At 46.4% G+C, this 13,401-nt stretch overlaps 1 protein-coding gene and 2 non-coding genes across 5 annotated transcripts; 1 reads left to right on the top strand and 2 right to left on the bottom strand.

Annotated features, from left to right (window-relative positions):
- Positions 1–3,450: 3,450 nt before the first annotated feature.
- trnaa-agc (transfer RNA alanine (anticodon AGC)) lies at positions 3,451–3,523 on the bottom strand. Its single transcript has one exon. It is a non-coding gene; the product is annotated as a tRNA-Ala (tRNA).
- A 644-nt stretch (positions 3,524–4,167) lies between these two features.
- trnay-gua (transfer RNA tyrosine (anticodon GUA)) lies at positions 4,168–4,255 on the top strand. Its single transcript is given in 2 exon segments — positions 4,168–4,204; positions 4,220–4,255. It is a non-coding gene; the product is annotated as a tRNA-Tyr (tRNA).
- A 148-nt stretch (positions 4,256–4,403) lies between these two features.
- LOC130129956 (dnaJ homolog subfamily C member 5-like) lies at positions 4,404–13,234 on the bottom strand. 3 transcript variants are annotated; one of them, XM_056299658.1, is made up of 5 exons: positions 13,182–13,234; positions 9,655–9,859; positions 8,077–8,290; positions 6,322–6,496; positions 4,404–4,588 (listed from the first exon to the last, which is right to left on the bottom strand). In XM_056299658.1, the coding sequence occupies exons 2-5, from the start codon at positions 9,762–9,764 to the stop codon at positions 4,491–4,493; spliced, it is 597 nt and encodes a 198-aa protein (XP_056155633.1). In that variant the 5' UTR covers positions 9,765–9,859; positions 13,182–13,234; the 3' UTR covers positions 4,404–4,490. The 3 variants fall into 3 exon arrangements, with proteins under 3 accessions (XP_056155633.1, XP_056155635.1, XP_056155636.1); XM_056299660.1 differs by lacking the exon at positions 13,182–13,234 and adding an exon at positions 12,260–12,311; XM_056299661.1 differs by lacking the exon at positions 13,182–13,234 and adding an exon at positions 12,199–12,265.
- Positions 13,235–13,401: the final 167 nt, after the last annotated feature.

Here is a 13,401-nt window from a genome sequence, read left to right on the forward strand (position 1 = left end):
AACCTGTTCCAGCACCTCCCTCTGATAGGTGCTACAGAGCACTGTACCCCAAAACAATCAGACACAAGAACAGTTTCTTTCTGCAGGCCGTCACTATGATGAACACTTAACATCATAATAAATCTAAGCATGCTGTATATACTGGATATTGTATGTATACATGCATATTCCTCTGTCATGTCCACCTACCTCATGTGCATAAGTAACCTGCCAACATATTTTTTCCAGCGTCTTTGCACTCTGCACCATTGCACTATTGCCTTCCTGTTTCACCTGTGTATAGCCATCCTTGTATATATTCCTGAAGATTGTTGTGCTGTTGTTCTATGTAAGCACATTGAGAGCCATTAAACCAGAGTCCAATTCCATGTATGTGTAAACATACATGGCTAAATAAAGATTATTCTGATTCTGATATCCCAACAAAGTAATAGAAAAAAATTAAATAGAATGAAATAGGAATAATGTACATGTCCAGCACACAAGTCATGGAACATAAAACAACGATGTTAGCATAGACTGAAATATCAGACTGCATACTACTGGCAGCATCTGATTGACTTCAGGTACTTTACGGCCATGAAAACAATCTCCCTGCGTTTATTATTGTAGTTATGAGTATTTTGTAGTTATAAGTAAGTAAATTATAAGTGACCGCCGATGATGAGTTATAGTTAGAAGTTATTGAACTGAAATTGGATTTTAACGCCTTAAAATTATAAACATTTGCCACAAGAAAAGCCTTCAACTTTTGATGGCTTTGGACGGGATTTGAACTTGTGCCATATTTGGTCCTCCCCCTTCTCCTTTCTTGTCTGTATAAGAAGTTATTGTGTGTGTTTATATGCTATTATCTTCCATTTGAATGAAAAGAAAAACGTATCGTGTTGCCTTTTATGCTGACCTGGGAAGAGTTTCTGGTGAGGTTCAGCAGCTGTCACATGCTTGCCACCAAACCTTGACCTTTCAAACTTAGATAAATAACTTAGTTAAAAAAAAAACAGCTTATAACTATATAACAAGAGATTCAAAGGCTTGAATGATAACTGAAGAATGACTAGTAACAATGGTGAGTCTACAGTTTGTCACATTTACCACTGACTGACTGCAGGTATCCCCACCCTTATTAACAATACAGTGGCATAACAACCGAAACCAACGATCAGTTTCATATGCACACTGCCGTGACTATTAACTGAGTTACAATGGCAATATTCATAAGGGTGGGGATACCTGCAGTCAGTTTAGACTGAAGAGGTCAGTTAGATGAGTGATCTCTCAACAAACGCCGTGCCGAGATGAACCGATTCAGCTTTCTGTGATTTCCTTACCTGGATTGTTGAGCACGCATAAAGACGTCTAGATTTTTAGTTCACTTTTTGTGTCCTATGTGTTCGTATTCATCTGCTCTCTGTCCATGGAAAGTGTAGTCTACCATTGTTATCAAAAACTGTCTAAACCAGAAAGGTAAGGAGGTTTTTGGCTCATCATCATCATTACCTTATGATAAAGGTCACGCCATCCTTTGGCCTGGGAGCAGGCCTGCTGCCAGGCACATGTAGAGGCAAACGTCCTCAGCCATGACAGCCACCCTGTGTCGCCCATAGCCTCCTGCGTCTCCTTGGATGCCATGTTCTGAAATAATATAACAACAACTTCAAAATGTGTGATATGACGCAATGGAGAAACAAAGATGGATCTCGCCATCTGATTGACGTTTACAACGATTGGCTACGCGAAGTGGGTGGTTGTCAAATACTACTACTACTACTACTACTAATAATAATAATAAGCTACTACTAATAACAAGTTAAACTTATATAGCAGTTTTCTAACACTCAAAGTCGCTTTACAACAAACGGGGTGAAACAAGACAATAGATTAACATAACACAGACATACAGTCTTCTGTATTAATTGTTGTTCTGTGTCAATTGTTACTTCTGTATTAATTGTTGTTCTGTGTCAGTTGGTTGTTACTTCTGCATTAATTGTTGTTCTGTGTCAATTGGTTGTTACTTCTGTATTAATTGTTGTTCTGTATTAATTGTTGTTACTTCTGTATTAATTGTTGTTCTGTATTAATTGTTGTTCTGTATTAGTTGTTGTTACTTCTGTATTACTTGTTGTTCTGTAATAATTGTTGTTACTTTTGTATTAATTGTTGTTCTGTAGTAATTGTTGTTACTTCTGTATTAATTGTTGTTCTGTAGTAATTGTTGTTACTTCTGTATTAATTGTTGTTCTGTACTAATTGTTGTTACTTCTGTATTAATTGTTGTTCTGTATTAATTGCTGTTACTTCTGTATTAATTGTTGTTCTGTATTAATTGCTGTTACTTCTGTATTAACTGTTGTTACTTCTGTATTAATTGTTGTTCTGTATTAATTGTTGTTACTTTTGTATTAATTGTTGTTCTGTATTAATTGCTGTTACTTCTGTATTAACTGTTGTTACTTCTGTATTAATTGTTGTTCTGTATTAATTGTTGTTACTTTTGTATTAATTGTTGTTCTGTATTAATTGTTGTTACTTTTGTATTAATTGTTGTTCTGTATTAATTGCTGTTACTTCTGTATTAATTGTTGTTCTGTATTAATTGTTGTTCCGTATTAATTGTTGTTCTGTATTAATTGCTGTTACTTCTGTATTAATTGTTGTTCTGTATTAATTGTTGTTCCGTATTAATTGTTGTTCTGTATTAATTGCTGTTACTTCTGTATTAATTGTTGTTCTGTATTAATTGTTGTTACTTCTGTATTAATTGTTGTTCCGTATTAATTGTTGTTCTGTATTAATTGTTATTACTTCTGTATTAATTGTTGTTCTGTATTAATTGTTGTTACTTCTGTATTAATTGCTGTTACTTCTGTATTAATTGTTGTTTGGTTGCCTGCCCAGGGACTGCAGATGCAAATTAGCTGCCGGCTAACTGTGGTGCAATTGTAAAATGGTGCGTTGTCCCTGTCAAATAAACAATAAACTAAACTGCCGTCTGTCGAAGTCCGACATTTGACTTGCTTGCAGAAGAGGGACGTACATGACTGCTTCTGAGGTGCTGGAATTGGTGGTGTCTGATCTGTGGGACTGGTTAAACAGTAAACCGCTGCAAGCCTCGGCCTCTAACCCCGGGAGCGTATCCATGTTCCCTCAGCCCCGAACCTTGGCCCTAAATTCGGGGTTCTATCGGACTCGAACCTCGCGGCACTTACTCGTCTTGACCTTTGGTCCGGCTTGTGTCAGCTCTCAGCTGTGCGGTGCTTTGGACAGCCGCCTCCGCTAAATGAAACTGCGCATGGTAATTACCCGCTAGGTAGCTAACGCAAATGGCGGGGGGGCTGGCTAAACGATAGAAATGCCGGTCGGTAAGCTTCGCACAGAAGCTACGTTTAAACGAAATAAGGGGTCCTTTACTCACAGAATAAGAAAGTTCGAGAAGAAAAGGGGTGCTGGAGAATGCGGGCATCGATCCCGCTACCTCTCGCATGCTAAGCGAGCGCTCTACCATTTGAGCTAATTCCCCGGTAGTGCTGTTACAGTCTTTTAGCGTATTTCACTTTTCACTATACGCACCGCGAGACTACCCACGACGACCTTTTATTCATAGATAGATAGGTCTATAGTCCAGGGGTCGGCAACCCCAAATGTCGAAAGAGCCATATTAGACCCCAAAAAAACAAAAAAACAAATCTGTCTGGAGCCGCAAACAGAAATGTTGAAATTAAATATTTATAATGCACATTTTTACAGCATTGGAAAACTTTAAGGATGCTTGTCATGTCGTTCCTCCTGCAGAAATTATATTGAAACAAAAAATACATTCGCGCCATCTCCCGTTTGCGTAATTTTGGAAAAAGCTCCAGGGAGCCACTAGGGCGGCGCCAAAGAGTCGCGGGTTGCCGACCCCCGGTCTATACATAGATGTTGCTGCACAACAAGGCTCTGCACTTGATGGAATGGAAAACGTGCGCATACTACGTCTTCCCATAAAGGATCGCGAGGTTTATTTTGACCTGCTATGACGTCAGTTCGCACTATAGTTCAGTGCGGCGCAATACACATGAAACATAGTAAGCCGAAGAAACACTACAGGCTGCTCTTGCTCGCCCGTTAACCGTCCGCTTGGCAGGGTTTGAATTGACTTAAACCGGCAGGAGTAGACATCTCCCTTCGATAGCTCAGTTGGTAGAGCGGAGGACTGTAGAGTCGTTACACGGGAATCCTTAGGTCGCTGGTTCGAATCCGGCTCGAAGGAGAGTACTTCCTTTTTTTTTTTGCATCATCAATTACAGTCGAAAACAACACTATTCATCTACATATCTGTGAGTACAGTATGATAGCTCACACATATAGGGATTTCACACATCAGCCACATATAATTACAAACAAAGAGCAGTGTTTGGCCAAAAGTATCAATCTTTAATTTCTCTAAAATTCTGCACGCTGTGTATAGAAGTGCCCTTTGCAGCGGGTGACAACCACAGGGGAGGCTAATCTCTGTAAGGCTCCCTCTCTGACGGTGTGTCTCCAGGGAACTGTGTCGTCTTTCTCGTGCCGACAGGCTGGTGTGCCACTGGGATGCCTTCATCTAGGTAGAGATGCAAAATCAGGTGACGGTTTCCATTCAGCCCCTACAAATATATGCCACGTATGTGCCGTCTAACACAAGGATTGTGTGACGTGTCTCCCAAGATGAAGTAAATCTGAAGATACCCCGATTCCTGTCGCAGCATATCTCTCGTACCTTGCCCCCTTGTTACGCATAGGGAATGTCCTCTCGGCTGCTCTTTACGCTCCATTCCAGTGTCTAGTCCAGCGTTTCCCAACCCAGTCCTCAAGGAACCCCCTATCCTGCAGATTTTCACTGTAACCCTGCATAGGCAGCCCCGCTTGTACTTACTCGACCAATCATCTCACAGCACTTAATTATGCAAGGTGTGCAACGTCTGACACAATTCATTGCTGATTGGCGGAATAACTACAAACAGGCGCCTATTCAGGGTTGCAAAGAAAATCTGCAGGATAGGGGGTTCCTTGAGGACTGGGTTGGGAAACACTGGTCTAGTCAATTGTATTTGTATAGCCCAATATCACAAATTACAAATTTGCCTCCCATTGATGGGCCAAGTTCTGGTTGTCTTTCCTACTACATGTCATAATACCAAATACTGCTATGATAACAGTGGAACTCTCCCTGCTAATATATATATATATATATATATATATATATATATATATATAAACAAACTTTACTTTGCATGGCATTCCTGTGTTTTCAATAACAAAGGATTACACCTGTTAGATAAATAAGTCACAAGCGAAGGCGAGTTAAAAAGTGATCGTTTGGCGTCTGATTTGGCGGCGGACAGCAGCGGAGGACAAAAGCTACTGTTTGGGTTTTACCGCGAGCTGGCTCAAAATAGCTGCAGTTGGAAGCACAATTAGAAGGGTGGGCGAGAGGCGGTAATTATCAGTTTTGCGGATGACTGTGGCAAACACAACACCCCCACCCCCACCCCGCTATCTGGCACCCCCACAGTATAGTGTCACACATCTGGCTTTGATATTAAGTGTGGGGTTTTTTTTTTATACAATGCCCTTTATATGTGTTAGTGTATGCGTATAATAACATGACCCATCACATGATGCACGCTCCACAGGGACAAAGTGATAGCTTCACAGTGAAGCTAAAAGAGGTGAACATAATTATATTTTTTTAAAAACAACAACACTGTAGCGCAAAAATAGTGTGATTAATATAGATTGTGTGTGCGTGTGTGTGTATTTGAGTGTCTGCATAGTGGGTGGTGATAGAGTTTCTTTTGTGTGCTGTGACAGACATGGGCCTAGAAAACCACAAGACATGCCACACCTCATTTCTGTTATACTTATTTAACCTTCTTCTTCTTTCAGCTTGTTTCCCCGTTCCCCATGGGTTCGCCACGGCGGATTTTACGGTTTCCATTGGTACCCTGTGAGGGCACAGCACCAATGGTGGCCATTGTTAACCCAGGCCTTGACCAGTCCGGTATGGTCTTGTCAGTCCACATAACGAATTGGCAGCATTTTATGTCAGATGCCCTTCCTGACACAACCGCTAACCCTATGGACGGGGGCACAGGTAAAGCGCTGGTTGCCATCCCGGTATTCATGGATTTGTGCCCATGCCTGTCGCCCGTGTTATACTTCTTCCTTAACACGGAATCAAAACAGTTATGCTGACAGAAGTCTTGTCATTACAGTCCCCCTGAACTTTGACCTGAAGATGCAGAGCCCTGTTGCACGGCCGATAACGGCGCTGGTGTTGGGTAAAAGTCTCACCTGTGTCGTCGTCTACGAGTCGCTGCTCTTCCACATCCTCGCAGTACATGTACGCGTTTGGGTCCTGGTCTGCCGGGGGCCGAGGCTTGCATCTGCCACAGCAACAGTTGAAGCAGCAGCACAGGCAGCAGCAGAAGTAGCATCCTGTCAGCAGCCCACAGACGGCGAACAGGCCCTTGACGTAGAGAATGTACAAGACGTTCAGTGATTGGCTGACGGCGGACTGTCAGAAGAGGCTCGCTGTAAAAGAGCTGCAACGCTCCTGTCTCTTCCGCTCAGGCTTATGCTTTTGCGTGGGGCACACACAGAAACACAAATGCTACACACACAGATGCAGAAGACAAGTCAGGCATGTGTGCATTCAAGTATGTATGCACCACACACACACACACACACACACACACACAGACCATCATCATCATCATCATCATCATCATCGGTGGTCATTCGGGTTGAGTATGACCATCCTCCTTCTAGGTCCTTGTGGGTCTTCAGCTAGGTATAGAGGCTGATGTTGGAGCCACATATTTTGGGGCAATGTGGGCAAGGGTGTGAAGACGTGGTCCAGGATGTGGTTTGGGCCTTTTCGGTAACTCACCCCTTTTACAAAATGGTTGCGAGACCAGCTATGTTGTATGGTTTGGAGACAGCGGCACTGACGAAAAGACAGGAGGCGGAGCTGGAGGGGGCAGAGCTGAAGACGCCAAGATTTTCATTGGGAGCGACGGACGAAGAAGGACAGGATCAGGAACGAGTATATTAGAGGGACCGCTCAGGTCGGACGGTTTGGAGACAAAGCAAGAGAGGCGAGGTTGAGATGGCTCGGACGTGTGTGGAGGAGAGATGCCGGGTATACTGGGAAGAAGGATGCTGAATATGGAGCTGCCAGGGAAGAGGAGAAGAGGAAGGCCAAAGAGGAGGTTTATGGATGTGGTGAGGGAGGACATGCAGGTGGCTGGTGTGACAGAGGAAGACGCAGAGGACAGGAAGAGATGGAAACGGATGATCCGCTGTGGCGCCCCCTAACGGGAGCAGCCGAAAGTAGTAGTAGTAGTAGTAGTAGTAGTAGTAGTAGTAGTAGTAGTAGTAGTAGTAGTAGTAGTAGACTCCTTCTGTGTCTGTGCTTGTTTTCAGCAGCACAGTGGAGGTCATGGTTGTAGCGCTCAGCGCCCTCATGGACAGCCAGTCTCCAGGCCTCCCTGTTTCTTGTTCAAGTAATTTTCAGGTGTTCAGGTCGATGCCAACCCTTTTGATGTGGGCCTTGAAGTTATCTTTATATCGCTTCTCTTGCCCTCTCGGGGCACGGCGTCCTGTCACGAGCTGAGAGTAAAGGACTTGTTTCGGGAGGCGAGAGTCAGACACGCGGAGGACGTGGCCAGTCCATCTCAGCTGATGCTGTGCAATGGTGGCAGTTATAGTAGGCATGTTGGCCTCCTCGAGGACGCTGAAGCTGGTGCGCTCGCTCATCCTCCCGGCTGAGATTAAGAGTCTTCCTGAGGCATCGTTGCTGGTACGCCTCGAGTACCTCCGGGCGCCTGCTATATGTGGTCCAAGTTTCTGACCCATACAGTAGGGTGGGCAGCGGCAGCACTACTGCTTTGTACACCAGAATTTCTGTCCTGGCCCGAAGGTCTCGAGAAGGCCCAGCTGGCACGACTGAGACGACGGTGTATTTCAGCACACACACACTAACTCACTCAAGCCCACCTATGGACAGACACCCGCAGACATACAAAAACACTACACATAGGATACCTTTGCCCACCAACTGGAGAGCATGAAGTAGGTGTTGACATTGTCCTCTCCAAACTGCTCGGCTACATAGAGACCCAGCGAGCCGTACTGGTCATAGATGTTCCTCTTGGTTGCGTCCGACAGTACCGAGTGGGCCCGGTTGACCTCCTGGAATTTATCTGTGCTGTCCGGGTTCTCCAGATTCTTGTCGGGGTGATATCTCAGGGCTAGTTTTCTTTAAATTGAAAGGGCAGGAAAAAAGTAAACAAAAACCATAAATACCGACAATAAGGGGAACGCCAACCAATTTTATGGGTAGCTGTAGCGCCGTACCCGCACTGTTTCACCTAATTCCTCCTCTTATTTCAAAAGCAGCTACTTGCTGTTATCCAGTGCTGATTATGTTTTCTCGTCACTTTACGATGCTCCGGGCGCGCACGCTCGTTCATTTTTAATCGTGGCGACAGGCTGTGAAAAGGCTGAGCTGGTGTGATTACATATTCGTTAGCAAGCGCGGGTTGCTCGGAGACTAGCCATTTAGACGGTTCCCGAAAGCGTATCGAACTGAAACCAATTAAGAGGGAATTCTGGCCCACGTCTTTGTGATTGAAATGAATTCATATTTTTTTTGTGCCATTAATGTCTGACTCATATGATAATAATAATAATAATAATAATAATAATGCAGCGTGTGTTAAGAGGGAAAACAAATGCAGATAATTTCTAAGGCTTTGAACAGAAAACGTGACCGTAAAACTTAATCGATAACCGCTTCGGCAGCGTTTCGACCGCTTTCACGCCGTGCAAAGAGGATTGGAAATATACAAATGTCCACTGTAGTGTGTGTGTGTGTGTGTGTGTGTGTGTGTGTGTGTGTGTGTGTGTGTGTTATCTGACTTTTGAAAGGGATTTTTCACTGTTAATGAAATGCAATTTAAACAGGGGGGGGGGGAATTACAAAAAAATCTTGCTTATGAATAGCAGAAACGCACTTTGTGGTAAATCTACCAATCTGATGGATGTCACGGGGTTATGGGGTCCAGAAAAGCTGATTTAAAGAACCCCCCCCCAACAGCGTGTATGTACCCTTCTCGGCGAAAGGCCCTACAGGACGAGTTACCGTACGCATTTCGGACACTTGAACGACAAGAAGACGAGCATGGAGGGGAGTGACGTGTGTGTGTGTGGGGGGGGGGGGCATGCTTCATGAGGTCTGACCTGTGCCGAGCGTTGGGGGGCCATCTGTTCCTTGTATGAATTTTTCAGCTGTACGGAAGTCGTGTTGTATTCACACAGATGCAGACAGTCCCGGCTGTGATTCCAAAAAGGCCTTGTAGCAGTTAGCTACTCGCTAGAAGTACCGGCTTTCTCTACACTACGATTGTCCTAAAAGTCACCTCAAGGAAACCGTTCAGCCGAAAACATCTATTTGGGCAATTACCCAAAGGTTCAACCAGTGACGGGGGGTCTCGAGCGAGCGCGGATGGATATTCTATTGTGTCAGCTGGAAGCGAATTCCCGTCTCACGTCGCTGGGCTCTCGACCTTTGGTGAACCTTACAGCTCCCGGTGTCGTGGCCGTAGCGGGGGGGATGTGTACCTGTAAGACTTCTTGATATCGTCCTGCGTGCAGGTCGTCCGCAGGCCCGAGGATAGAGTACAGAACTCCTCTCCCGCGGTGGACATCGACCTTTGCCCCTTGTGTGACATCGTGCCTCACCCCACGAGAGGTCGGACGAAGGACCGCCCGATGTAAAAGGCCGCCCAATATCCCCTGTTCTCTTCTTCAGATGGGCCGAACGGTGCTGTGATGTGAGAAATGCAAACACAGGGATACACGTGAACATTTAACGGCTTCTACTGTACGATCAGACAACCCTGTTTCCTTTAGGTCATGATTGGGATAACTCTTCAAGATCACGTCTGAGCGAATGGCCGGCAGTAGGAGCAACGCAATGTTATTTTACTGTCATCCCCCGTAGACCTTTACCTCCCTTTTCCGACCTCTAACATGCACGGCACGTGGCCCCGATCTCTGCTCCTGGATCCCACATCGCTCATACCCACGTTGGTGTGATTAAAGAGAAAAGCCCCTGAAGAACAAAAACATGAGGGATGACTTGAGATCCACTGTGCGGAACAACGGCCCGAAATTGGAAATCAGTGTTTCGTGAATTCGTAAGTCACATTCTGGGACGGGAAAGTAATAAATATTATCGGCGGCACAATATTGGGGGGGGGGGGACTCACATTGCAATTTTTTTCCCCTGACATATATTGTGACGTGAAACAATACAGAATTTTCACCAGGTGACTAGAATAGCTCTATTTGGAAGAAATAATCGGTTACGGGGACTTTTCTCATATGGCAAAGGCACCCGACATAGTTTTTTTGCTTTGGATGGCCTTCACGTCTGGCTTAGCGCTCGTCGTACACAGATTTGTGGCGCCGGTTTAAACGGTCAGATTAGCCCGGTTGCCTTGTGTTGCGCATCGATTGCGAGGCACTGTCCACAGAGTACCCGTTGTTGGCCAACGTCGTCTTTCTGTATACAGCTGGCGTGCTTTTGTTTTTGCAGCCAAACATTTTGGGTTGTCTTTCCTCCTTTTCCTTCGCTCATTTTCAGGTGGTGGTGACGACCAGCAGGCTTTGGTTGTGTGATAAACTGATTGAGAATGATTGATTGGGGGCTTGCTGTGCATGCACTCACCAGCACTCGGTAGCAACAAACTCTGTGTATCCATCCATCCATCCATCCATTCGTCCATCCGTTCATCCATCCATCCATCCATCCATCCATTCATCCATTCATCCATCATCCATCATTCATCCATCCATCCATCCATCCATCCATCCATCCATTAATCCATCCATCCATCCATCCATCCATCCATCCATCCATCCATCCATCCATTCATCCATCCATCCATCCATTCATCCATCCATCCATCCATCCATCCATTCATCCATCCATCCATCCATCCATCCATCCATCCATCCATCATCCGAACCGCTTATCCTGCTCTCAGGGTTGCGGGGATGCTGGAGCCTATCCCAGCAGTCATTGGGCGGCAGGCGGGAGACACCCTGGACAGGCCGCCAGCACATCACACAGGGCCGACACACACACACACACACACACACACACACACACACACACACACACACACACACACACACACACACACACACACACACACACACACACACCTAGGGCAAGTTAGTATGGCCGAGTCACCTGAACCTACATGGCTCTGGCCTGTGGGAGGAAACCGGAGCCCCGGAGGAAACCCACGCAGACACGGGGAGAACATGCAAGCTCCACACAGAGGACGACCCGGGATGACCCCCGAGGTTGGACTACCGCGGGGCTCGAACCCAGGACCTTCTTGCTGTGAGGCGACCGCACTAACCGCTGTGCCCCCGTGCCGCAGTAAATTGTTATACCAGACAGACTTCTCTCGTAGCTTGGTCATGGAGAATGGGAACCGTGCGAGTCCTCCTTTTGTATCAAGCATCAAAAGGTTGTGGCACCGGGTCGTTGCGGTTCATTTGCCTCACGTCACACTGCGCGTGCGCACGTCGCGATGACGCCGCTGAAACGATAGATCGTGCAGGCTGAAACGATAGATCGTGCAGCCCGACGCAGCGTTTTCCCGGCCAACTTTAGCTCAAACTTCTTTCTGCTTGCAATGCAAAGTCGGCGAGGGATTTTATATTTGGGGGGGTCACAAGCCTGCCACTGTTAACTTTGCCTTTTTTGAAAAAAAAGAAAAGAAAACATCAAGCAACCTCTTTAAAATAAAAATTCACACAACTACAAGATATCAGGTTTTAGCTCTGACATAAGGTCTGTAGAAGTAAGTAGAACAGTCCCCTGAGTTTGTTTTATCAATCGACACACTGACCTTCAAGGCTACCAGATTCCCCATGACACCCCCCCCCCCATAGGCTGCTCTACCTTTAGGCCTAGCTAGCTAGCTAGCTAGCTAGCCAGCCTGGTTTCCTACATGTCTCCTCATGTGTACACCCACGACTCTAAACGCCTGCGGGGGAAAACGACATTGCAGAACAACAACAACACAAGAGCGTTGACATATCCTCGGTGAGGATATCGACCAACCCGTTCGCCCAAAAACCTGCCAAAAAAGAAATCTGGCACCCCGTAGCTAAACTCCAGACGAGTGTCACTCCTGCCCCTTGCCTTGTACGAATCCTACCGCTCAGCTCCAGTCCTCCATTAGCTGAAGCGGAACAGATCAGCGGTGTCAGGTGTCACCTCCCGGGGGGCTTCGGGGGGGGGGGGGCTGTCACTCACTCTGAATGAATAAAACATGCAGCCGGTTACGACCCCGTGTTACACTGGTAAATAACCCGGCAGCTTGGCCTGGAGCGTTGAGCTGAGGCCTTTCATTTCAGTCTCTCTCTCTCTCTCTCTCAGTCTGTCTAACTTTCATTTTCACTGTCAGCTGGTCATTTGCTGGTTAGACCATCAGTCTAGCGGAACATCCGGCAGGAAGCCCGTTTAAACGCTGCTTTTAGCAGTCGGTGCGCGGTTTTATAATCACAACTGAACCACTGCGCAGGCTGCATGCTGATGCAGATGCACGTTAAAGCTCTCGCCTACGGCCCGTCTGACAGAGCGCCTCGAGACAGTTGGCGAGACTCTCTTCTCTTTCAGCATAATAAAAGGGTGCCCTCTAGTGGCGGAAACGCGCAGCCTCCACTATCCGAAGCAAGCGCAGCCGTTAACTACGCAGCTGTTGCGTTTCCTGTTTCAACTCAAAAGACCGGCTCTCTCTGCTCACGTGCAACAACACGTCGTTCGTTTAGAACGAAAACAAATTTTAAAAAAAATGTCGAGTATGGACGTTGCGTGCTCGACTCTACGTCGCCAACGCCTAGCTGCGGCAAGGTCAGCCAGGTCTCCCAACGTCCACTCGGAGGCGTCGGTCGGGCATTACGCAGGAAGCAGCGGTGTCTGCAAGTTATTTACCTGAACACGAACTCCCGACCATTTCCCTGCCGGTGTTTATTGCTATTGGGGGGGGGGACGCGTAAAGCTTTGGCGACAGCCCCACGCGTTTCCAACGCGTAATTGTGAGTCGGGAGAGTATATATTTTACCAGCGCGCCTAGAGAGCCGGATCTCACGCCCACGTGGTAGGAGTGCTCCGCCGCCGCCAGATGGCGCAACATTCACGCAGCAAAGCGTGAAAGGCACGCGATGACGCGCGACGCTCTCGCGCCGTCACGCGCTACGTCGGGTTGTAAGGCTTACGCGTATCCCGGTCGCTGCAGGCCTATTGAAGAATGGGCAAAACCCTTTATTTTGAGGGTAGAACGG

This window comes from Lampris incognitus, chromosome 19 (assembly GCF_029633865.1).
Source record: "Lampris incognitus isolate fLamInc1 chromosome 19, fLamInc1.hap2, whole genome shotgun sequence".
NCBI classification, from domain to species: Eukaryota; Metazoa; Chordata; class Actinopteri; order Lampriformes; family Lampridae; genus Lampris; species Lampris incognitus.